The sequence below is a fragment of the Mercenaria mercenaria genome, chromosome 18 (assembly GCF_021730395.1).
Source record: "Mercenaria mercenaria strain notata chromosome 18, MADL_Memer_1, whole genome shotgun sequence".
Taxonomy (NCBI): domain Eukaryota; kingdom Metazoa; phylum Mollusca; class Bivalvia; order Venerida; family Veneridae; genus Mercenaria; species Mercenaria mercenaria.
In genome coordinates this window covers 14,446,542-14,469,983 of record NC_069378.1, presented here as the reverse complement: position 1 = coordinate 14,469,983, position 23,442 = coordinate 14,446,542, and the positions used below count along the sequence as shown (strand labels likewise).

The 23,442-nt window shown below is 34.2% G+C and overlaps 1 protein-coding gene across 2 annotated transcripts; it reads right to left on the bottom strand.

Moving 5' to 3' along the window:
• Positions 1-261: 261 nt before the first annotated feature.
• On the bottom strand, positions 262-17,555 carry LOC128550810 (peroxidase-like protein). 2 transcript variants are annotated; one of them, XM_053530636.1, is made up of 15 exons: positions 17,409-17,555; positions 16,779-16,962; positions 16,279-16,402; positions 15,433-15,641; positions 14,312-14,500; positions 13,522-13,558; positions 12,332-12,447; positions 11,335-11,448; positions 10,867-10,977; positions 9,826-9,915; positions 3,860-4,064; positions 3,167-3,352; positions 1,914-2,153; positions 750-913; positions 262-419 (listed from the first exon to the last, which is right to left on the bottom strand). In XM_053530636.1, the coding sequence occupies exons 1-15, from the start codon at positions 17,409-17,411 to the stop codon at positions 304-306; spliced, it is 2,088 nt and encodes a 695-aa protein (XP_053386611.1). In that variant the 5' UTR covers positions 17,412-17,555; the 3' UTR covers positions 262-303. The 2 variants fall into 2 exon arrangements, with proteins under 2 accessions (XP_053386611.1, XP_053386612.1); XM_053530637.1 differs by having other exon boundaries at positions 16,779-16,959; positions 17,409-17,539.
• Between the last annotated feature and the right edge of the window lie 5,887 nt (positions 17,556-23,442).

Below are 23,442 nucleotides of genomic sequence, written 5' to 3'. Positions count from 1 at the left end.
TTTATAATAAAGCTTGTACTTCACAGAAACCGTTCCTAATTTTATTTACAAATTAACTGTTCCCTGATAATTTAATTTGTACCCATTACATAGCAACCGTTCCTGGGTATTACAGCTTGTATTTACACAGCAACCGTTCCTTGACAATACAGCTTATATTAAGTTAGGTATTAATAAAATGTCTGTTCTGTTCTGTTGAAAACAATATATATAATATCATACAAGGACATCATACAAACTTATATATTGTAATATATATTATAATATTATTGTAGTGACAGAAAAAGTCAGTGTGTAAAAACATCATGATGGAGGAACATACCGTGATTCAAATGCACTCGGAAAGTGGACTCTTTCGAAGTTGTAGTTGTTGCAAAGAACTTTGGATAATGAATATCCTTGTATAGCTGCAATTTGATCTGAAAATAAGGAAAATCATATTATTTAAAGCAATGACGGTGTTGTTTACAAATCGTTTTTTGCTACGCATAGTAACAGCTTAAATGGGCTGTGTATCTTATAACAAAAGGTTGGCAGCGGACAAACACCTTCTAAAAATTAGTTTAATGACAAGCAAGTCAATGTGAATTAACTTTAGCAGCTGAGTGAAGCTCAAATGTGATGTTCGTTGGCAGCATTGTATTCCATCTTCTCGAAGCCACTTTTAACCATTTGACTACTTATAGCGCCTAAATATAGACTCGTTTTTATCCATCCAGAATTAAGTTTATCTGAAAACTTAATCATACCGTATGTGAATCCAGCATCTTTGTTCTGGTACCAGAGTCTGTCGCCGAATTTCAGCCGTTGGAACTGCCGCCCAATTATACACTCAAACGTAGGTCCAAGATTCCCGCCGCTTAGTGGAGTCTCCGTTAGTCCGCCGACAAACAGGTCGATATCAAGTGGTGATCTATATTGGTATAATGTTATATATTTTAAGCAGCGCTGTATTAAACAGTTATGAGATGTCCATTGCACAAATGAACTATGTCTATTTCATTTCTCTTTCACACATTATGAAACTCAATGCACAGCAGATTAGCAAAAATTATTTTAGGGTGTTTTGCTTAAAATGTTTAATATTAAACATGAACATGTTAGAAAGTACAGTTGAACCTATCTAAGCGATCACCTGTATCAACCGCCCACCTGCCTTAAGCAGCCAGACTGTGTCACTCTTTTGCTGACCGCCTAAAACAGGTTTGCATACTTTAAATTCTTCAGAAAAAATGCCTGTTAAACACAAACCACAATATAATACTAATACAGAATAAAGACAGATTTTCGTGCTATCATAAAATTCACAGAGTACATTAACATGTTACTGTTGATGTCTTGTAGTCGGATTACTCTTCAAGTAGTATGTAATTTAAGGCCTCAAACAATAGTGGAAAGGTGTTAGATCCTGCAATTTTGAAACCATCCTCGCTACCGTACACAGGATCCAAACTAATTACTCTTAAATCATTAAGTTTTGCGGGGACAAGTTTTTGTGCATTTCATGGTTACATGTATGTCATTTGATGAAATTAAATCACAGAACATCCCTATATTCTTTTTTATTTTTTAACTTGATATCCATGAATCTGAGACCCATGGAGTAGTCTTTTTGGCAACAGCCACGATTAATTTTTGCGGGTGTGTGGGGAGTAGGGGGGATGCTAATTGTCGTGGTTACATGCATTTCATAAATTAAATGTCAACAAACACGACATTCCTATATATTTCTTTCTCTTTTAAGTTTAGTAACCATGAATTTGAACCCCTGTGGAGTAGATTTGGCAAAAGCCGCGAAATGTTATGCCTATAGAAATAAATTATTTCACAGCTGTAGAAGCTAAGCGAATGGATTTCGCGACCTTCATGTATACTTTCGTAATGAACAAATTTCAACTTCAACTTTTACTTACTTATAACCAGCTTTTCTTAACAATCGTCTTGCACGATTTGTGTGATCAATGAGACCAGAATTGCCCCAAAAAGAATCCCAATTGCTACGAACAGAGGACAATCCGCACCACGTCCTGTATTTGTTGTAGGACGGAAGTCCATGGTCCCGTCCTCTTTGGATGTTGAGTGCCGCAAGATCAAATGCTATGTTATTGTCTGTATCCAAAAACAGCAGGCTTCGTACGGCTTCTTCAATAATTCTGAAGTATTTCAACTGATATCTTAGCAATTAAATTATATGATGATATTTTTAAAATTTTCAATGACGTATTATTTTAGATGAAATGTGGTAAGCGTAAATGATATGACAAAACATGAAGCAACATTTTCTAGTGTTTTTTTATGCACACCTTTTCATGCAGAATTCCAATGAATATGGTTTTAATAAGACTAACAATTTTATTGTTAACATCTTGAAAAAATAAAACATATATTACTTAGATTTAGTAGATGTACATTTTATTGTAATTCTTACATTTAAAGAGAAGCAACTTTTATTTAAACCTGTGAGTTTATGTATAAATGATATTTTATAGAAAAGAACAGAACAGAATATATAATTTATATAATTTGTATATTACTTAATAATTTTATACAACTTAACATTTAGCATTGCAGCATGCACAAAAGCATATATATATGCTGCAGTGCTAAATGTCTAAAAAGCTGTCATTGACAACTGTAATATGTTGGGACATTTAAGTATAATATGCAGAGCACAGATTACACTCCTTTTTATTATCATTTATAATAGTCTTTCTAAATATATGCCGCCTTTGCCATGGCCGTCGATAACAAAGTATTCTGTTTTGAAACAATAATTTCTTCTTGGTTTTTAGAATTGTATCAAGGCACGTGGCTACAAGTTGCAATTATTTCTCTTTCCGAAAATACGCATGATTAACTTCAATTTGGCAAAATCAAACATGACAACGATTAATAGCGGCCATTAAATCCAACGGGTCTTAGTGTTAGTTGATTTTACGGTTATTGTCACGTTTAACCCTTATCATGCTAGACGCGATTGGTTCTGCCTTTGCGACTAGTGCATATCAAGATCAGCCTGCATATCTGTGCAGTCTGATCATGATCTGCACTGTTCGCCATTCAGTCAGTATCCTTTTGGTGTGCACCCCTTCTAGCAGTTAATGGTACTGTCCAAATTGAAAGATGGACAAGTGCATTATAGAAATTTAGCAGGGTAAGGGTATACCTGTCAGTCTCTGGAGATTGACTCCCAGACAAGTAATAGGCAAGCCTTTCAAATCCATTTGGTAAGTATGTCATGTCTGGATTTTCGAAGGTGTTCTCTGTTTTCCTGTTAAAACCTGGAGTGTTGATTTGGGTAAGGGATCTACTGAATAGGCGCATTCGCTGCGGTATCCATGTATGTCCAACTCTGAAAGAAAAACATGTTATTTAAGCCACTACGCGTTATGTCTTTCCTCGAAACGGCAAACTTGTTAAACTCATGTATCACTAGTGATTATAAGCAATAATTCGTCATTTTAACTGTTTCAAGCAAGTTATCAATATCTAAACGTGTGAACACACTGTTGGTACGCTACAATGAAGTGTTCCATGTCCACCGTCTGTCAGTTACTCTTTTCGTTTTGACTCTCACATTTAAATTGCAAACACGTTACATCAAAACTGAAATGCATTACGTGTGGAGTATCTGAGCTAAACAAAGAAAGACAACTCTTTATTTAATCTTAAAGTAAAAAGCATAAACACATTTAAAATATTAATATATGTGAAATTTTACCCCTGTTTTGCAACACAAATGCTAAACACATTATGAAATTTAGCTCAGAGCAATTTATCTGCATTATTCTCTTGCTGCTTTCCTTATATTTCAATTTGAAAAATACATTATTTATATATTATTACATAGATAACTAACCTGAAAGCAATGCCGAATGCATTCAACATCGTTGGATCAGTATCAGGATTGTATACAAACTTCGCTGAACTTCGCAGTTTGTATCTTTCCAATCCTTTCTGCGAGAAGAATGAAGGCAGGAATTCGTCATAAACAATCTTCTGCATGATCGCGATAAGTATTCTTCTCGTCTCTTGGAAGATTGTTTCATCAGTTTCGTAAAACTCTAGAAGAAATAGTACAGAGAACAAATTAAAGCCGTACATAGTTGTTACGACACGACATTTGTTCATAGGAAGTAATTTCTTTCGGTTCGCTAGGTCCAGGAATTATTCTAGGTTATCAAGTTAAAGATGTTAGGCCATTACTTATATCTGAAGAAGCTTTCGTGTGTAAGGATTTTAATTTACCCAACATACAAAACTTTTTTACCTATATAAGAATACAGTTCGGCAACAAATGGAGGTTTTAAATGAGGTCGTAGAAATTTAGCGGTGTGCCGTAACCATTGAAACGGCTTCTGAAACTGATAATCGCTGAAACTAAAAATCTTTCTTTTGTCATATTTCAAAAAGTAATGGTATTAGAAACTTGATTTTTTTCTTATTTTTATTAAGTTATGAATACCTATTGTTTGCAGAGATTATATTTTAAATATCTTATTAAATTTCTTAATTGTTGTCAGCACATGCAATTTTAGTTATTAGCATGTGCATTCAGTTGTGAACCAACAAAGTCCCTCTTTTAATCAGAAAATGTTTTCTGGACTGAATTACAAGTATGGCTGATATTTGGCTTGAAAATGTTGTATAATACGCATGCAATTAAAATTCTAAAAATTTTGATACGTCAGCTTCACACCATTTCATATATCAATGCAGCGGATTGCATGCTATATACGTTATTCATTCGCTTCCTTTTTCAAAACACATGGACAATGAAGTTAGGAAATAACTCGTTGAATCTCGGCTTGAAATATTTAAAATATATAATATGAAAAAAAAATGATTATAAAATTAATTGTTGGAAAACGTGAATATTTTTTTTTGTGTGTGTGTGACATTGTTACCTGTCAGTATTGTATAGATACGCTTAACATAATAAATGCATGCATAAAATTGTTCTCATTTTCGTTGATATTTTTACTATAATTACTGTTACGAAATCAAGTATTTTAGATTTCATACTTCTTTCACTGTAATAATTAATCATATTGGACTTCTCTCCATAATTTAGCGGTATAATAATGGGAGTAAACTAGGCCTAGAGTAAAGACTTCCAGTGTGTATAGAACGGTTCTACCAAGGTGATGCTAATGTACATGTTTATATGGAAACCTGGTGCGCCATGTTATTTGTCAATTGCTAAATATCAGATAACAATGCTAAATGCTAAACACCTTATGCAAAATGTTTTGAAAACGAAATGACATTTATTAAGTACTACTGAAGGCTATGGAAAACCGGTGTGCCATGCTCATTGCCAAATGCTAAATGACAAACATTTATTGCAAAATGCTATTTGCTGTACGCTTAATAACAAATATTGCCTGTGAAATGGTACATTTGTAATTGTCAAACAATAAATGATAATTATTAATTGCAAATACGAAACAATAAATGCCAAATGCGTATTGCTAAGTACTTATTCAGATAAAGAGCTGAATATATCAGTGTATAAATGCATCCTGTAAATAGTCATTGGCCTTTGTAACATAAGTTAGTCTCTATTAAAAATATTTCTTAACATTTTAGAGTGAAAAGTTTCGATCATGTCATCTCATAACCCTCAGGACATGTTATTGCTTCAAATCGGGCTGATAGATCTTCATCTGTTTTCACGTTATTAAAAGTAACAGTCATGAGTGTAAGGGATACAGATTATTAACTCACAAAGTTAAAGCATTTGACGAGTAGTATTTGTCATTTGGCAATAATTATAGGCATTTAGCACAAAGGATATGGCATATGGCATTTGATATATATTGAAAGCCGGTGCGCCATGAATATAGCCAAATGTTAAATGACAATTTTTCGATGCAAAATGCCAATAACTTAATGCTGAACACCAAATACTTAATGCTAAATTAAAATCACTTAACGCAAAATGCCAACTACTTTATATAACATGCAACATACCAATGCGATATGCCTATGGAAGGTCTATGCGCAATGGCAAAAATGTTAATGCAAAACGAAAAATGCTATTTACGAACAGCTTAACTTCAATTATTGGCTTTCGAACGGTAATTGTCAATGATAAATGTTTTTTGTTAAAACAATAAATGTCAAAATTCTCATTGCTAATAAAATCTGGAAAGTAGATCCCTCGGAAGCACCGAGAACAAGGCAAACAGTGAAAATTGCAGACTCGGTTTGATTAAGTCTGTTCATGAACAGTAGTGGAAAATGCAACACTGCTAAGTTTCCATTGAAATAAAGTGCTGAATATATCAGTTATATAATCATTGCCCTTCGTTACATAACTTTTTTCTCTGTTACATATCTTAGTCTATTATATGATAAACATTTTACAGCAAAATGTTTCGGTTCCATGCCCCTGTAACATCTGCAACGTCATTGCTTTAAATTAGACAGGCAGCACATTTCTTTTTCCAAATGAGTAAAAGTTACATTCATTAGTTGAAGAGATAACGATCACAAAGATTGATAATTTGAGAACTACCATTTATCATTTGACAAAAAAGAATTTGTCTTTATCTTCCTCTTCTCGTTCGCAACTACATTGTCAGACCAGTAGCCTTGACGAAACTTGTGGTTTGCCGCAGATCCTCAATGCCTCCATACAGTTTCTGGTACATTGAGGTATCTATCGGCCAAGTCGCAGCTCCCTCATGGTCATGCCTTATTACATCTCCGAAGTATATGCTCCGCAGTCTGATCTTCCTCACCATATGAACAAGTTGGCGATGGTGCCAGTCTGTATTTCTTGTACATATGAGCACTGAGCTTGTTGTGCCCCGAGCGAAGCCTGACCAACATCACTTGTTCAAGGAGATGAAAAGCATCTTTCTCTATCCTTGGTCTCGTTAGTGCCTTGATGATGGTGACTTTCTTCTTGTTGCCCACAGGTTTTGTTGCTTGCTCTGACTGAGCTTCTAGCTTAGCCAGTTTGTCTGCCTCTTCATTGCCTGCAGGTCCACAATGGATGTAATCCACTGAAGTGTTACTTTGCAGGTTATACTCAGGCTCTGCATTCTCCTGGCTAGTGCGGAGCTTTATTGTTGATCAGAACTTCCATAACAGACAGTGCATATGTGAGAAAGACGACTGAGGAGCTTTCCTCTGCCGAGTCTTCAACAATTGAGACGGCCTTCATGAGTGCTTCAGTCTCTGCCTTGTAATTTGCTGCAATGTTTTCCTGTGGCTGCATGTAGAGTTTTTATGACATTTAGCATTTTGTATACGGCATATAGTATTTTGTATGTAGCATTTAGCATTAAGTATGTGACATTAACATTAAGCTATTGACATTTAGCATTAACAACTTCTTATTTAGCATTTGGCAGTTAGCATAGCGCATCGGTCCCCACTAACTACGCAGGGACAATGAGCCCCAGTGTTACGAAAAGAGAAGTTCGCCAAGCATGTAAGATGATGTAAGATGATCTGTTTTTGCAATTCAAAATGTAGTTCCATGTTGTTGATGAGATATTGTATATGAATCAGATAAGGATGTGACAGTTATAGCTTTGGCTGTATTGCTTATTGTATTGAGAAAAGATCACTTTCACTGTGAATTTCCATGTCTGGCTACATGTATACGGATTATCGCTAAATGACAAATTTCATAGGAGTATTTTCAGATGGTGATGTTTTTCAGACAGATAATATTTCTTTAATATATGTAACCTAACATCTCAATATATATATATATTTCATTTTTTGGTGAGAAGACATGTTATATTTAATGGCTATATATGTGTTTTTATATCATTGAAATGCTCTAAAGCACTGAAAATGAGGTCTCAAAATTTAATTGTTTATATGAAACAAATGACAAATGTAACGGTATTTTCACTCAAAGCAAATTGATTCTAATATAGTGTGCATACCGATAAGTACCGGAACAGTCGTACAGAGTTGCAATAAAGAATAAATCCTAGCACTGAGACGTCTAGGATTTATTCAAGTTGCTCAATTTGAGTAAGTGGTAGTGCGTGGGGGGATCCGGGGTTTGGCCATCCGCAGGTATTCATTAACACTTGAAATTCGTCCTTACACATAGTCCTATAATTACGTTCTGTTTGCTTTTTAAAACGAGATTATGGTATATGTATGTTTTTCAATGTTTAGAATGTAAGTCATCATAGTAAAACGATCATTTTGATTTCATTTTGTTTTTCAATTTGTCAATAAGTGTTTTGTATATACAATAACTAGAAATATGCGACTTATTGAAGCAACGGAGCCGGAATGAAAATGTATAAAGATAACTTTGCAAACTGTCACTTTAACATATGTATTTTTTCTTCGTAACCGCATGCAGAGGATGTATATTGCTACTACAAATGTGCATGAAAGAAATACAGACATACTCTTTCAAAAACATCGTATTTTCCTTTTATTTTTCCATCCGGTCTATATACAAAATATATAGTACTTGATAACATACCGATGGTGATGATATCTCCGGAAAGTGTATTGCATAATACGAGATTTCAACAGAGTAACAATAAGTGACCCACCCCGAAAATAAGAAATAAGCTAAACATTATTATTATTTCGCAATTTTCATCATGCATTCTTTCTACATGTACATTAGCATCACTTTGGTAGAACCGCTCTACACACACCTTCACTTTAGGCCTAGTTTACTCCCATAATGGTCTCCGCTGAATTATGGAGAGAAGTCCGGTAATATGATTAATTATCAAAGAATTAGAAGTATCAAATATAAAATACCTGGTTTCGTAACAGTAATAGTAAAAATATCAACGAAAAGCGAACAATGTTATGCTTGCATTATAATATGTTAAGCGTATCTATACAATACTGACAGCTAACAAAAGGCAATGTCACAAAAACAATTTATCCACATGTTTTCCAACCATTAATTAAATAAACTTCATTGTTTTTCATATAATATCTATTAAATATTCCAAGCCGATATTTAACGCATTATTAATTAACTTCATTGTCCATGTGTATTGAAAAAGGAAGCGACTTAATAGCCTATATGGCATGCAACTCGCTGCATTAATATATAAAATGATGTTAAACTGACGTATCAAAATTTTTAGAATTTTAATTGCATGCGTATTATACAACATTTTCAAGCCAAAAATCAGCAAAAATTGTAATTAAATCCAGAAAACATTTTCTGATTAAAAGAGGTACCTTGCTGGTTTACAACTGAATGCACGTGCTTATTACTAAAATTGCACGTGCTGACGACAATTAAGAAATTAAATAAGATATTTAGAATATAATCACTGCAACAATAGGTATTTATAACTAAATGAAAATTTGAAAAAAATCAAGTTTCTAATACTAACCTTTTGAAATATGACACAAGAAAGCTTTTTGAGTTTCCGCGATTACCAGCTTCTGTAGCCGTTACCGTGGTTACGGCACACCGCTAGATTTCTACGACCGATCTTAAAAGTCAGTTCTTACTTTACTTAATTGTTTTATCATAGTTGAAATGTTTTGTATGATGGGTAAATTAAGTATGGCATATATTTTGAAAGATTCCTCGTATATTACGGTTTATCAACGTACAGAGCTGCTTTTAAATTGATCATTGTATCACTTTACTGAAGTTTGACATTAATGTATCAAGGATATATTTCTCTGGATGTGTTGTCTTTTCACTTTAAGTTGTTATTAATCTGGTATGTATATATTTAAAAGTTCAAGCGAGCCAGAATTAACACGTTCAAATACACTGCAAGAAGTCAATCTCTCTCGCAGCTTCACCTTTTACCTTACCTCAGGTGTACATTATTGGGAGTTAAAACGAACCTTTAATTGTGTCCGCAATTCGGTTGTGCTCTTTTACGAAGAGAAAATGATAGGATGTCAGAGTCGGCACTTCATTGACTCTGCCATCACCTGTAAAGGTTTAAATGACTGAAGTAATGCTTTCATTGTCCGAAAATGCACATGCAATGTTAAAAATAAAAAAGAAGACAATGATTTGATTTCTACAGAGTTCTCTTTGGAAGTCTTAAGAGGACGCTGTTTTTTTTTGTTTTTTTGTTGTTGTTTTTTTTGGAAAATATACAGAAAGATCTCTCAATTTCATCACCTCGGCCTTTATTCTACGCAATAGACGTATTACACAGAGAATACGTAAATACCCGATGTTTCACGATTGAAAGATCTCTTGTAGCATATTATGATTTTCAATTATGAGACGCCGCTAGATGGAGCAGATACAAGGAAAGCTTTGTTCTGACCAACAAGTAAGAATTAAAAGCGTTTAAGAAATGAAACATTTTTCATAGGCTTATCATTGATACTACATGTGAGATTAAAATGAGTACACACTTATTTTCAAAGCATTCCGCATTGATGACTTGGAATACATTAGATTCCACTTGCTTTTTTTGTCATTTTTACTATATAAGCGCGTACTAAATGGGATTAAGAACAAAAATATTTTAGAAAAAAAAGAACATATTTACAGTTTTCCGGTTTTAAAACATAGTTCAATTTAAAAATATATGAATACAATTAATGGTCGGGGATAGGAATATAATTATAGACTTATAACCAATGAAACACCATTCAAATATCGGAACAAATTAGAAGATTTTTATTATTTCCAAACTATTTTTAAACACAAAAGACTCTTAAGTGTTTATACGTCTAACACACATAGCTGACGTATCTCTATCGCAGCCTTTGACAATGACTTTAAAATTTAGCAGCAGTTTCGAATAAATACATGTATAAACGGTAAATTGATTTCATACGACAATAAGCCCATTTGTTACTATCCACGTTAAAGATATATTTATATTTATCAAAGTAACAAAGGTTCAACTGCAAATTGGTTACCTGCTGCGGAGCAATTCTGAGAAGAATCTGTCAAAGTACAAGTATTACTGGGACCATTGGGCAGTCGTTCCTGGTTACCGAAAATTGCTGTTTTCAAGCGATATCCATTCCCTGAAATAATATTTACAGATCTTGCATTTCTTTTTAAATGGTTTGTACCTTCGCTAGCTATGTGCGCAATTTTAAACCACTGTCCACAACACACGTAGTAATTACTTATCAGGTTTTCCTAAAAACCAAGCACAGATACGATCATACCTTAAAGGTATTTGATAGCCAAGCAGCCAAGCAGATATGGCTCTAAAAGCTACAACAACAGTTACACCAAAATACAACAAATAATTGCATATAAGTCTATGAATGCGGCAGCGTATCCAGTATTATGACCGGTCCATATCCGTTGCCATGGTTAAGAATTATCAATATTATAAACGTTTCATATCGAAATGGGTAAAAACAAATTGTTACCATTTTCACGAAGTTGTGCTTGCCTGGACGCAGACGAACCATACACGTTGGATGCGTCAACAAATGACGTTAAGGTGGTCGTTTGTTGCCTCAAAGAAACACCGTTTGATGTAGCTGAAAATATATTGATAGAATCACTGGATTTTAGAAGACGCTTATGACAATGTCGTTGCACTAAGTAATAATCATCAATTAGATGAAGTGGTGTAAATGTTTCCAAATGACTATGTGAGATGCACGGAGAATATAGTGCCTTAAACTCGTACGCATCATTTTACAATACTATTCAGCAATCGTGTAAATAATATATTTCAAAATTACGCCCGGACACCTCATGGTATTGCTTTCCATTTCCAGCTTGACTCCTTAAAATCGTTCGCTTTTGTCAGAGTCTCAACATTGTGAAAGTTATAACAAAATGCCGGGCTAATATCAAAACACCTTTATGTATATATATTCAGTCTAACGGATTAAAGCTTATGTCATTTCCATACTTTGTACAGTAACGTTAAGTTAGATAGTTTATATGATACACTTCCTTTAAATTGCATATCAGTTTAATAATGATATAACATGATGATGCTCTGATACATTTATTATTGTTATATTAAGGTTTAATTGTATCTAAACCATTCCCCTAAATTATGGGAACGCTAATTTTATAATGTTAATACTCGTATTTCTCTTTTGCACGAACAGAACACACTTTTTTTTCATGCACATAATGCATATAGAACAATATGTTGAAATTGGCAGGTTTTATTGGTTGCATGACACATAGAATATTAGAATTTCTGTCTCAGCTTAAGTGTACATGGCTCGTCTCCGAAAACACATCCAATTCAGCAAAACTATATTTTCTCCGACTTGCAGTATAAACTTAAGTTCAGGAAGACAGCATCCTAATAATCTCTGTTTATCCATTATCGTTGAATTAGAAGCGGGTACATTCTAGCAGGTTTTCGTAAAAATGAATTCAAAAAAATGTTAACCATACCATCAGGACAGAACACGGGCGCTGATCGCCTGACTTCCATACAATACCCAGGTACAAATATGCGGGATGGTTCGGAGCCGAACTGCGGCACAATGATATTGAAACACTTGTCAATACTGCAAAATGAATATATACGTTTCCTTTCAATATTTAAAGGAATTATTAATCTGTATACAGTTACAAAATACCCCGTGACGTGTTTTAGATACGTTTTTAGTGTCTAAATATGTACTCAGATTACCAAGTCCACAATAAGACACAGTAATTACAAAATAACAGTTACTGTAGCTTTTTACAGATATCAGATTCAAAAAAGTAGTACAAATATTTAACAGTTTATAAAGGTGTCTTCGATAGAAAATTTATTAAAAATTATTTGCTACGGTGTTAATATTGTGGAAGCCCTTGAGGACATTTGACTTTCGCACTTCCAATTTTTGACTTCTAACTTGTGCACTTCTGACTTCCAATTTCTTGACTTCTTACTTCCTACTCTTTACTTCTGCACTTCTGACTTCTAATTTCCGCATTTCTGACTTCCAACTTCCTGAATTTCGACTCCTGATTTCCTACTTCCTCACTTCTTACTTAATATAGAAGTAGGAAGAGGGAAAGCTGGAAGTCAGAAGTTCTGAAGTTGAAAGCCGGAAGTCAGGAAGTTAGAAGTCAGAAATTGGAATTTTGAAGTCAGATGTGTGGAAGTCGAAAGTCAGAAGTTGGAAGTCAGAAAAAAGGCGTTTGAAAATTAGAAGTTAGATGACAGAAGTCACAAATCAGGAAGTTAGAACTTAGTGTTTTAAAGTTGAAAGTTAAAAAAGTGACAATTGGACGTCAAAAGTCAGGAAGTTAGAGCTCAGAATTGAGAAGTTGGAATCAGAGGTCAATCAGTTAGAAGTAAGAAGTATGGAAATTGTACGTAAGAAATGAGAAGTTTGCAAGTTATAAGTTAGAAGTGAAGAAATTGGAAAAAAGTAGTCGGAAGCGAGGTAGTTAGAACTAAGAAGAGAGGAAGTAAGAAGTAAGAAACTTGAAAGGTAGGAGTCGGAAGTCAGAAGTCAGGAAATTAGAAATCAGAAGTGCAAAAGTTGGAAGTAAGAAAGTTAAAAGTAGGATATATAGAAGTCAAATGTCCCTCCAGGGCATGTTTCTCAAATTTCATTTAAAATATATCATTCAAGGAAAGAACTTACTCTCCTCTCAAGTCTGTATCGCAACAGTCCTCCTCCACTGTAAGTAAAACAGTAATGACCGTGCATACAATATACACTGTACTGTCACAGGCTACTTAGTTAATATCTAACATATCTTGTAGTCTGATAAAATTCATTGTTAGAGAATTTAACTGTACTGGGACATTGCGTATTTGATTAACTCATAACGATGTAATATGAATATTTATATTTAGACAGGTGATCATTATAATGTTTAAAGGCGATATCCGCTGATAAACAGACCACGAGCCTGTCTCCACAGAACTGAGCCCTTAACAAAAAAAGAAAAATAAACATATAAAATAATGAAACTTGAAATCCATGCCTCGTTTTGAACTTGTTTACATATTTACATACTTTGGATTTACACGTCGAGTACATTTTGATTTTTTGGCTGAAATATCTGAACATTATACAATTCGAGATTGGATATTTTAAGACGTTTATTAATGTGCAAGCACTCGAATGAAAATACGAACTATCAGCGTATTCTTTATTAGTATCTAACCCTTATCTTGCTAAATTTCTAAAATGAACTGGTCTATCTTTCAATTTGGATAAAAGGTAAAAGCGGGGCTGACCTTAAAGATACTGACTGAATAGCGAACAGTGCAGATCATGATCGGGTCTGCACTGGTCGCAAAGGCAGAACCACTTACCGACAGCAGGCCAAAGGTTAAATTGTTTATAATTTGGGATGAATTCTAGATTTATGTTTCCTTGCATATTCTACGTTCACATTGATAAGTCTCTTACAAAAATCACCTACTCTCTGTCTCAGGCGTTCGAGCAATGTCATGATCTAAGAACTGTCCGAAACCCATTACATGTAAAGTAAGTCTGTCGCTCCGAGTCTCCTGGAAGGTTGAATTACGGTGAACAGTGTTACTCACAGTCCTGGGGTTTGGCAGTGACCGACCTCTAAAGCCTTTTGTTCTTGGTGAACCAAGAGTGTCATCTATAAGATAAGTTGAATATTCATTTAATAATTCTCTAACTGGGGTCAAAATTATGTAATGCCTCATCAAAAAAAAAAAGAAAAAAAAAAGAAAAAAAAAAGAAAAAAGGAAACGATTTATAATTATACCTCATTAAGAAACAGTTAATGTATTTTGTTTAATGTACATGCATATATTTATTCAGAAAATTCAGACTACGGCGAACATAGTTTAAAGGGTCGTTCAACAACTTTCGCATAAAGTATAGCAAGTGATTGAAGTCATCCAAGTGATATAAGTGCACAGAGTTGCACTGTATAGCAGTACAGACTGATTGAATGGCTTGCCGGTCACTAGTCAAATATATTGCCCGAATTCCGATGGGCGAAAGGTCTGTAGATTCGACTATCGACGGCGAGCCATTCAATAAGTGTTTTATTACATGACATCAGAAATTATTTTTATTTTTTTTTATACATTTACTCTTACTTACGAAGTTTATGTTGAATATAGAACGGACATATTGCACAAGTTATTACCGATGAATGATATAAACTGTCATGTAATGATCAAAGATATAGAAGCGAAAAATGACAGAAATTAGCTGTAAAATGAACATAAAGATATACGAACAAAGTGTTACTAGTCATCTATAAACGTATATTTGAACAGGGTCGTCATCTATTGTGTAAAATAAGTCTGCTTCTTTTCTGACAAGAAACATCAATTGCTATTTTTATAATTTCGTCAAAAATAATCTGACAAAAATACGACAATATCCCACTGGAATTATTTCCGAGGCAAGCTTGACAGACAACAGATGACAGCTATTTGTAGTGCACGTAAAAACCAGGTAAGTTATTTTGACATATAACAGTCACTAAATAAAGCTTTGAAAAAAAATTACACAGTTTTAACACAAAGCTGGACAAACATTATGACTATAACTCACCGTAATCGTTTGATAAAACTCTCCGTTGTACACTTCCGGCCATCCCCCATTCCGGATTGCGCCTGTTGTTACAGGACCCGTCTGCATTTCTGTACTTGCTACGGAAATCGCAATTGCTGGGTTGAGGGACGTCACAACTCATACCATTTACACGCTTGAAAATATCCCGAACTGAATCGTGCTGTAAATCTTCTAGACTGTATCCACCGCTTTAACACGTTATAAAAGATACTTTGAACAAACTATTTCATGCCATTTGGGCATCTGTGGCCAGGTGGTTAAGGTCGCTGACTTTGAATCATGTCCCCCTCACCGATGTCGCTTCCAGCTTTTTTCGGTGCCTTGAATTATTCATGTGAGGAAGCCATCAAGCTGGCTTACGGAAGGTCGCTGGTTCTACCCAGGTGCTCGCCCGTGATGAAATAATATAGGGAATGTCACGTGGGGCCTCCCTCCCCCATCAAAAGCTGGAACGTTGCCATAAGACATATTATTATGTCGATGTAATGTTAATCCAAAACAAACATTGAGATATTTATGAGCAGTTCACTGTTGTACTGCAATAACGTAAAACGATTCCATTTAGTAAAACCTGAACATTTCATATTTATACGGTACTGATAATAAAAAAATTTTCTTCAAATTTCAGTTTTAAATCTACTCCATGTCTCCTAAGGTTATGATAGCACACAAATATAGGCAACTCGCCTAACTATTTCATAATTTTTGTCTGACTATAAATTTAAAGAAGACTGTCTTAAACTTTGCGACTATTATCAAGACTTTTAGTACAATACACATAAAAAATGCATCAATTATTTTAATTAAAATAAAGATAACAATTACTCGATCATCAAAGTTCGCACTGCCAGTAAGGCATCGTTCGCCCTGGTGCTTATTTTTGCGTCGCTCAGTTGACGTGTCCCATGATGCAAAGACAGAGGGCATCTCGAGACGCTTCGGCCAGTATCTTAAAAATATGCAGACGTTCATTATATCAGATGCCAAGATAGAAACTCTATTCGACCAATCATACCGTACAGTACGAGGGAACGACGGTAAGGTAAAGGATTTTCGTCATTTTGTGTGAAACAGGAAAAGTGTTCGTTACACCGTCATTCTCTTAATAAAACAAAGTATACACTGAAGTTAAAATTATTTTCCCGTAGTCAATGTTATTTTTTTTCACATTACCTGTATGTATAATTCATAATATTGAAAAGAAAAACGTCTGTGGTGTGTTTCAGTGCAGTAATTTTAAAATTAGTATTGTGTTCTGACATTAAATCATTTACTTTAAGCAAAACATACCCCTTTCGTCTCCACAAACAAATATAATATCTTACAGTTTCTTCCTATTAAGTTAATTCCCCTCTTCAGAAGGTTGATCTCCCTTGCTTTCTCAACAGCGGCTTCCACTTCACGTACTGAAGGTGTGCGCTGCCTTAAACCAGTCTCCAACCCCGCCAGTGCATATGTGTCAGCAACGTGGAATGCTGCTATAGCAAGTAAGATGACCAAACTAGCCTGCTAATACACATTTAATGAAAGCTGTTATCAAACAGTCCAGTGATTGACACTTTTTTTTGGAAAAAAAAACAACAACAACAAAACAAAACAAAAACATGCACAATATTTACATCCATCGGAGTACAAACAATCTTTCCACACTACTATTTTAAGGAATCCGTCGTTTATATGACTGAAAAATTGTTGAAAAAGACGTTAAACCCGAACACACACACACATATTTTAAGGAAATCTTAACGGTAATGAAAGATTTGAATTATTCCCTCTAAAACTAATTAAGCTCAAAATCAAAGATACGTTAAGGATTTTTTTTTTCAAACTGCCTAGTATTATTTTCACCGAATAGTTATAATATCTTCTGCTAACTTGAAAATTAAAATTTGAAACGATTTTAATATCATATAAAGATATCAGAATTTCAGTTTACTATGATAATATCCACTCACCATATTTTAACGAGCTGAAACGTCTACTATCACAATACGTGATTTATTATTACAAACGGTGCCCTCAACATATGAATATCAAGACATACAGCCAGCTGTTTTATATTTATTTCAAGAGTCACGTGATATAAAAAATATAGCTTTTCAGTTACAAGCGTATACTTGTCAAAGATATGATAACAGGATATAAATCTTTACATTTCTCCTATATAGTTTGTACTATTCTTAATGTGCGGTACCAGAGAAAACAACGTGCTTGCACATGACGCACTTCAGAATTAGATCCTCTTTGATAGGTCATTGAGATGAAGGTCGTTACAATGTGCATTCATTCTCAAATCATTAGGTTTTTTCCCCCAAAAACCCCTGTTATGTCGAAGCTTTAATCTAGGATGCAGCTTTTACTTTATTAGATTGAAGTTGCAAGCGTTTCAAACAGAAAGGAAAATTCCTTTTCAAACAAAACAAAACAAAAATGTTACAAATTATAATAGCTCTAATTGGAATGCTGACAAAGCATTCTTTCAAATTGGATAATGACGTGTGTTTGTATGCCCTGTATGTGTGTGTATGCATGCTCGAGTGTGTGTGTGTGTGTATGCATGCATACATGTCCGAGTGTATCTGTGTATGAGCGTTTTTGTGTGTTCATGCACGTGCTTTCGTGCTATTGTGTAAGGAATTATATTTAATATACAACAAATTGGACATGGCAAGATACGGATATACAGATTTCACGGGTTCGTTCTCTCCTTCTTAAACATGCAGGGTATGAAGCAAAAACGCTACAAGTGACCTCGATATAATGCCTTAACCGACAGAAAATACATAAGTAAATATAAATGAGTCCAGCCTCCGGTGGATCTTGAACACGTGGGGTTCTATTAAGAAGCAAGCGCACTATTTTCTGGTCTACAAAATGACTCTTTGATGCCATTAGACATGCTGTGTGTTTACCCATTCTCTCGCCTTACTCTAGAATTCGTCTACCTCAAATTTCGAGAAAACGAAGGTCAAACTTTCAAAATCGAATACCTTAATCATATGTAGTCCGATTTAAGAAATTTAAAACACTTTAGAAACTTTACATAAATATCACAAACAATTAAAAATTAAAGTCTTTAGATTATTCTTTTTTGCATGGGAGGTATTATAATGGATTTTGATTAATCATTATCTTGTTTCACATCTCCAATTTTATAAGAAAACATTTTTCAGTATTATTTTTTTTCATATCATAGCTGTCCTCAATAGTAACGAAAAATTGCCATAGCACAATGAAGGATAAAACCTGATCACATAACTGCAACAAATTGTGCAATGTTTTGAATACATAATAGGTTAGAAATGATGTATACGACATAAAATGTTTACAACAATTGAACGCTTTTATTTAAATACATGGAAGGTAGGAACACGATCCATATTAAACGCTAAATGGCGAAAATCTACGACCGTCATTTCATATTTATCTACGGTGTTCCGTTACGGCCGCCGTTTTTTGCCACTTCGTCCGGTAGTTTGACAAGGGAGGAAGTGCAATAATACAGTGCAAAAATGTAAAGGTATGAAGCGATGGCGTGATAAAACAATATAAAGACACGAAGATATAATGCAAAGACGCGATATAAACATCACACGTTCGCATCGCGTTTGCATTTTCACATCGATTTATCGCACTACTGTCTTTTCGATGAAGGACAGAAGTACGAGAGAGCAATGTATCGTACGTTCTCATCGCGGTTTGGTGTTTTCGCTGCGTGTTTTGACACTACCGTACAGGCGATATTACAAAAGTTCGGTATTGAGATGGTAATATCCCACTTTCGCATCATAATATCGTAACTTTTACCTCATGTCGACCAAACATACGATGCAAAAATGCAACATTGTTATTAGTTCTTGCGAGGTGGTTATGTCAGTTTGATCCGCTGATTGGTTAAAAATGACTGAATGCGTACGATTAAGTTTTTATTATAAAAATAAATTAGATATCAGAAAATTTAATAAACATGGTGAACAACCTTGGCATTTATATTTTGTTGAATTAGTAGACATTTAAAATTTAACCTGTGTTTGTATATATCCGTAGAATTACGTGAATTCCTTATTCAACATTCAAATGTAGCAGGAAAGCATGGACTTGATGACGTTATGTGTGACATAAGCTTGTTCTGCAAAATGAAGTGTATTGCAAATCTGTCCTTTAATTAGGATAGTCACAGTATTTCAAAACACCAAACAGTAAGTAAATGAATGTAAATCTACTAACAGGTTTGTAAAAATGGTCTCGCCATCGCATCTTATATTAGTGTTAACGTTACACTTACCAGTCTGACAAAATATCGTGTTTATTTCAATATTGTCAAAGTGGCACTTAGAGCACTTTTGGAAGGGGACTTTGTTTGATTTGTTTCCAAATTGATTAATTTATCGTTTTCAATTGATGAATGAAATTAGATACCAGACCAATGACTCCCTCATATTATAATTATATTATCAATAAAAAACAAACTGACTGTACTACAGTGAAGTATTTCTTTGTTTTTAGTTAACGAATGAAACTGGATACAAGACCAGTCTCCCTGCTGTTATAATACGCTATTGTATTTAGTTAAACAAGGAGGATTTAAAACCGCTCGATATAGAAGTTTTTTGTACCAAATTTGAAATATCTATAATCAAGGGATTTTTTTTTAACTTAAACGTTTCTTGAGTCATCCGCGTTCCTTTAGTAAAAATACCATAAAGACAAAATAAACATTAACAATTATGCAATACTGTTTTTAAACCAGGATAAAGAAGATTTTGCTGATTTTTAAGGTGGGATTCGTTAACATATATGGATATTTTAGATTTTATCAAGATAAATTGTTATAGGGTTTCGTTAACATGTATTGATATTGATATAAATTGTTATAGACATCCTGGAAGATTGAAATGTGTGGTAAGGTAACACCCAATTAGATGTAAATCTATAAACCTTAATTCTGCAAAAAGTTGTCCTTATTCGTCATCTTGTTAGACTTCAGAACACTGCCTTTGAGATTGCAACATATTTTCTTGCTTCAAATAGCACCACCGACCATCATTTTAATAGGTATTGCTTGATTATTTAAATTACACCGACCATCTGTTTGAAATATATAGCTTAATTATATTGGGCTAACTTTTATAGCGACGTGGTAGAGTGTCCGCCTTCGGTGTGAGATGTCTCGGGTTCGATTCCCGGACAGGGCTGATGTATTTCCAGCCTGTTGCATTTGGCGCCCAACGTAAATAACTCACGCGTAGGTATAAATTGACACCTTGGAACGTCCCAGCGAGGTTCGAGAGGTCCCGCTTCGATTCCCGGTCAGAGCTGAAGTTACACGCACACACGCACGCACGCAAGCACAGACACAAACACACACGCACGCACACACTCACACGCACACTCACACACACACACACACATTCAAAATGTTCGATAAATTCTGATTGCCCGAACGGTATCAATCCAACCTATTTTGATTTGGTTGTAAAAGTTTTGTATGAGACCTTTTTTCAGATGTTCTATATAGATTTTAAAATTCTTGACAAAATTTGTAAAATAAGTTTGTCGATGAAAGACAAAATAATATTTTTATAATTTTTAGAAATTTGGTAAAGTTTAATCGACCAAAATATTAATTTAAACTGAAGTTGTTTGGTGCTTTATAGAGGAACGAGATATTCCGGGATCATCTGTATTTTGCTGTATCTATAGACATACATCCTTCCGGAGGAGACACACATTGGCGGGGAATATGACTATTCAACCAAACAGCGGTGTCCGTAGCCTAGGCGTTAAAGTCTATTGTTTCACACATTCAGGTTACTCAGGTTTCCGTCAGGTAAAGCTCTTCAACTGTGTTTTTATACAGCTAAAGAAAACTAGAGATATTTTCATATGCTAAACTACACATTTTTTACATCAACTAAACTTGACATATTTTCTTATACATATATTCTTAACGAATGTAGCTAAAATATTATCTTCTAATATTACAATTTCGTAATGCTATAAAAACAAATGGAAAGCACAGAGGGCCTTTAAACTGTCACGCATTAACTAATCTAAACGTCCGTGTTTGCACACATTAATATAATACGACAACTCCTTCTTTTATGTTTTAAGGTAGTTCTGCACGTTTGAAAAACCGGAAGTGATGGCGTAACGTCATTTATCCGGAAAACATAGAATAAAGCCTAGATTCGGCGTACGGAAATGAAAATCAATTTTTCAATTAATGGAAACCTGTGGGTAAATTTATGACAGCGACACTGTTGCTATATTTCTGAAGTCAAAATATGATATTAAAACATATGACACGTTAAAAAATCAAAATTATGTCTTAAAATTAGCCTGAATGTCCGGTTCACTGTAATCATGGTCAAATATCTCAAAAATAAGCACACATTTTATTTCACCAAATTTCAGGACATGTGTTTATTTACAACTGTGAGAAGATTCACCAAAATCTACATTGTAGAGAAAATTCTATTCACGAAAATGTTATGAAAGTTATGATTTTCCCATAGACTCCCATTATGAAATATTACGTGAGGTCCAAATTTTTCAAATCAGTCTAGCAAAAAATCAAGCACACGACCCTATCTTTTTTATTTGCTGAATTTTTCAGGTATATTCTGAAGTTTTGAAAAATCTGAGTTTAATCAAATTCTACATTGTAGAAAAGATTTCGATCCAAACGTGCAGAACTACCTTAAATAACTTTACCCAGTTAATTGTACGAATTATTTTGAAAATTATTTATTATGTAATATAACCTAGAGAATAAGAGAATTACATTTTGTAATAAATAATATTCCAACCGTACAAAAGATCTACCTACGTTATACACAGTTTTGCAATGTGTAAATATACTGAAAGCAGAAATATATCAAACGAAAAAATACACACGAATAAATGTGTTATGCACATCTTACTTTCCGTCTGTTATACGTTACAAATTTAAATTTCTGTAAGTGTAATAGTTGTATAAGTAATTAAATAGATTCAACAATAAACAAAGCATAAACTTTTACAACGATATTTTCTAATTATCATACTAAAATAATCTGTTTGAATGAGTCCATGAACAAGGGTATGACTCATGAAATACCTGTACCCCATCCATCACCTTCTTAAACGGATCTGTATTTTTGTGGTCCACGGTCAAAGATAATTTGCATTTACATTGGAAGTGATTGATAATACCCATGCAATACAGCCTTGTTAGATCAAATACCTGTACTTAAGGCACCGTGCACATTCGGAGTCAGTCCAAAGGCGCCTAAACGATTCTAAAATGTGTCACGCCTATCTACACTTTATGATGGTCAAATGTACGCTTAGTGTGCCGTTTACTGGTGAGTCTTTCCAAAGGTGTTTAACTCTGCAATAGTGTCATTGCACAATCAAAATTAAGATCAAAACGATCGTTACATTGAACGTACACTGCAACGAGAAGTACCACTACACATGTTTTCCAAAAACGCTTAACTCTGCAAGGCCTTCACTTTTCCTTTATCACTCTGAAATTCCATAAAAACTTTCCATTAAAACGATTAGAAACATATCATCAAGCATATAAGAACGTCATAAGTTGATCTGAGACAACTTGCATGACTATGATTTGATCTCAGACCTTAGCATGGTCGACAGAGGCGATTAATAGGATAAAACATTAAGCTTTGTTATTCCAGAAGATATAGAAATTGAAATACATACCTTATATTTTCATTTCGAGTCAATAAGATACGGAGCTTTATATCATGTACTGAGATGATGCTCCGTAAAGCACAAATGGACACAGACAAATAAAAAAAGCATTTTATGACAGTCACGCTGAACGAAAATACGTATGTATGTATTGTATGTATTGCAATGTCAATGATGATGTCAATCTTTTTTCATGTTTTTTTCTTTCATATTAACATTTAATCTGCTTCCGGAATAAAAGAGGATCTTCCGGCTTTTTGCCGCTATATGGAGTTTTTACCGGTAAAA

What these genes read in the sequence shown, in the direction of transcription:
- LOC128550810 (XM_053530636.1), bottom strand. An exon ending in GCCCGTGTTCTGTCCTGATG is followed by an intron (nt 11,449 to 12,331) that starts GTATGGTTAACA and finishes ATATATTTTCAG; the next exon opens with CTACATCAAACGGTGTTTCT. An exon ending in AGATGCTGGATTCACATACG is followed by an intron (nt 420 to 749) that starts GTATGATTAAGT and finishes CCTTATTTTCAG; the next exon opens with ATCAAATTGCAGCTATACAA.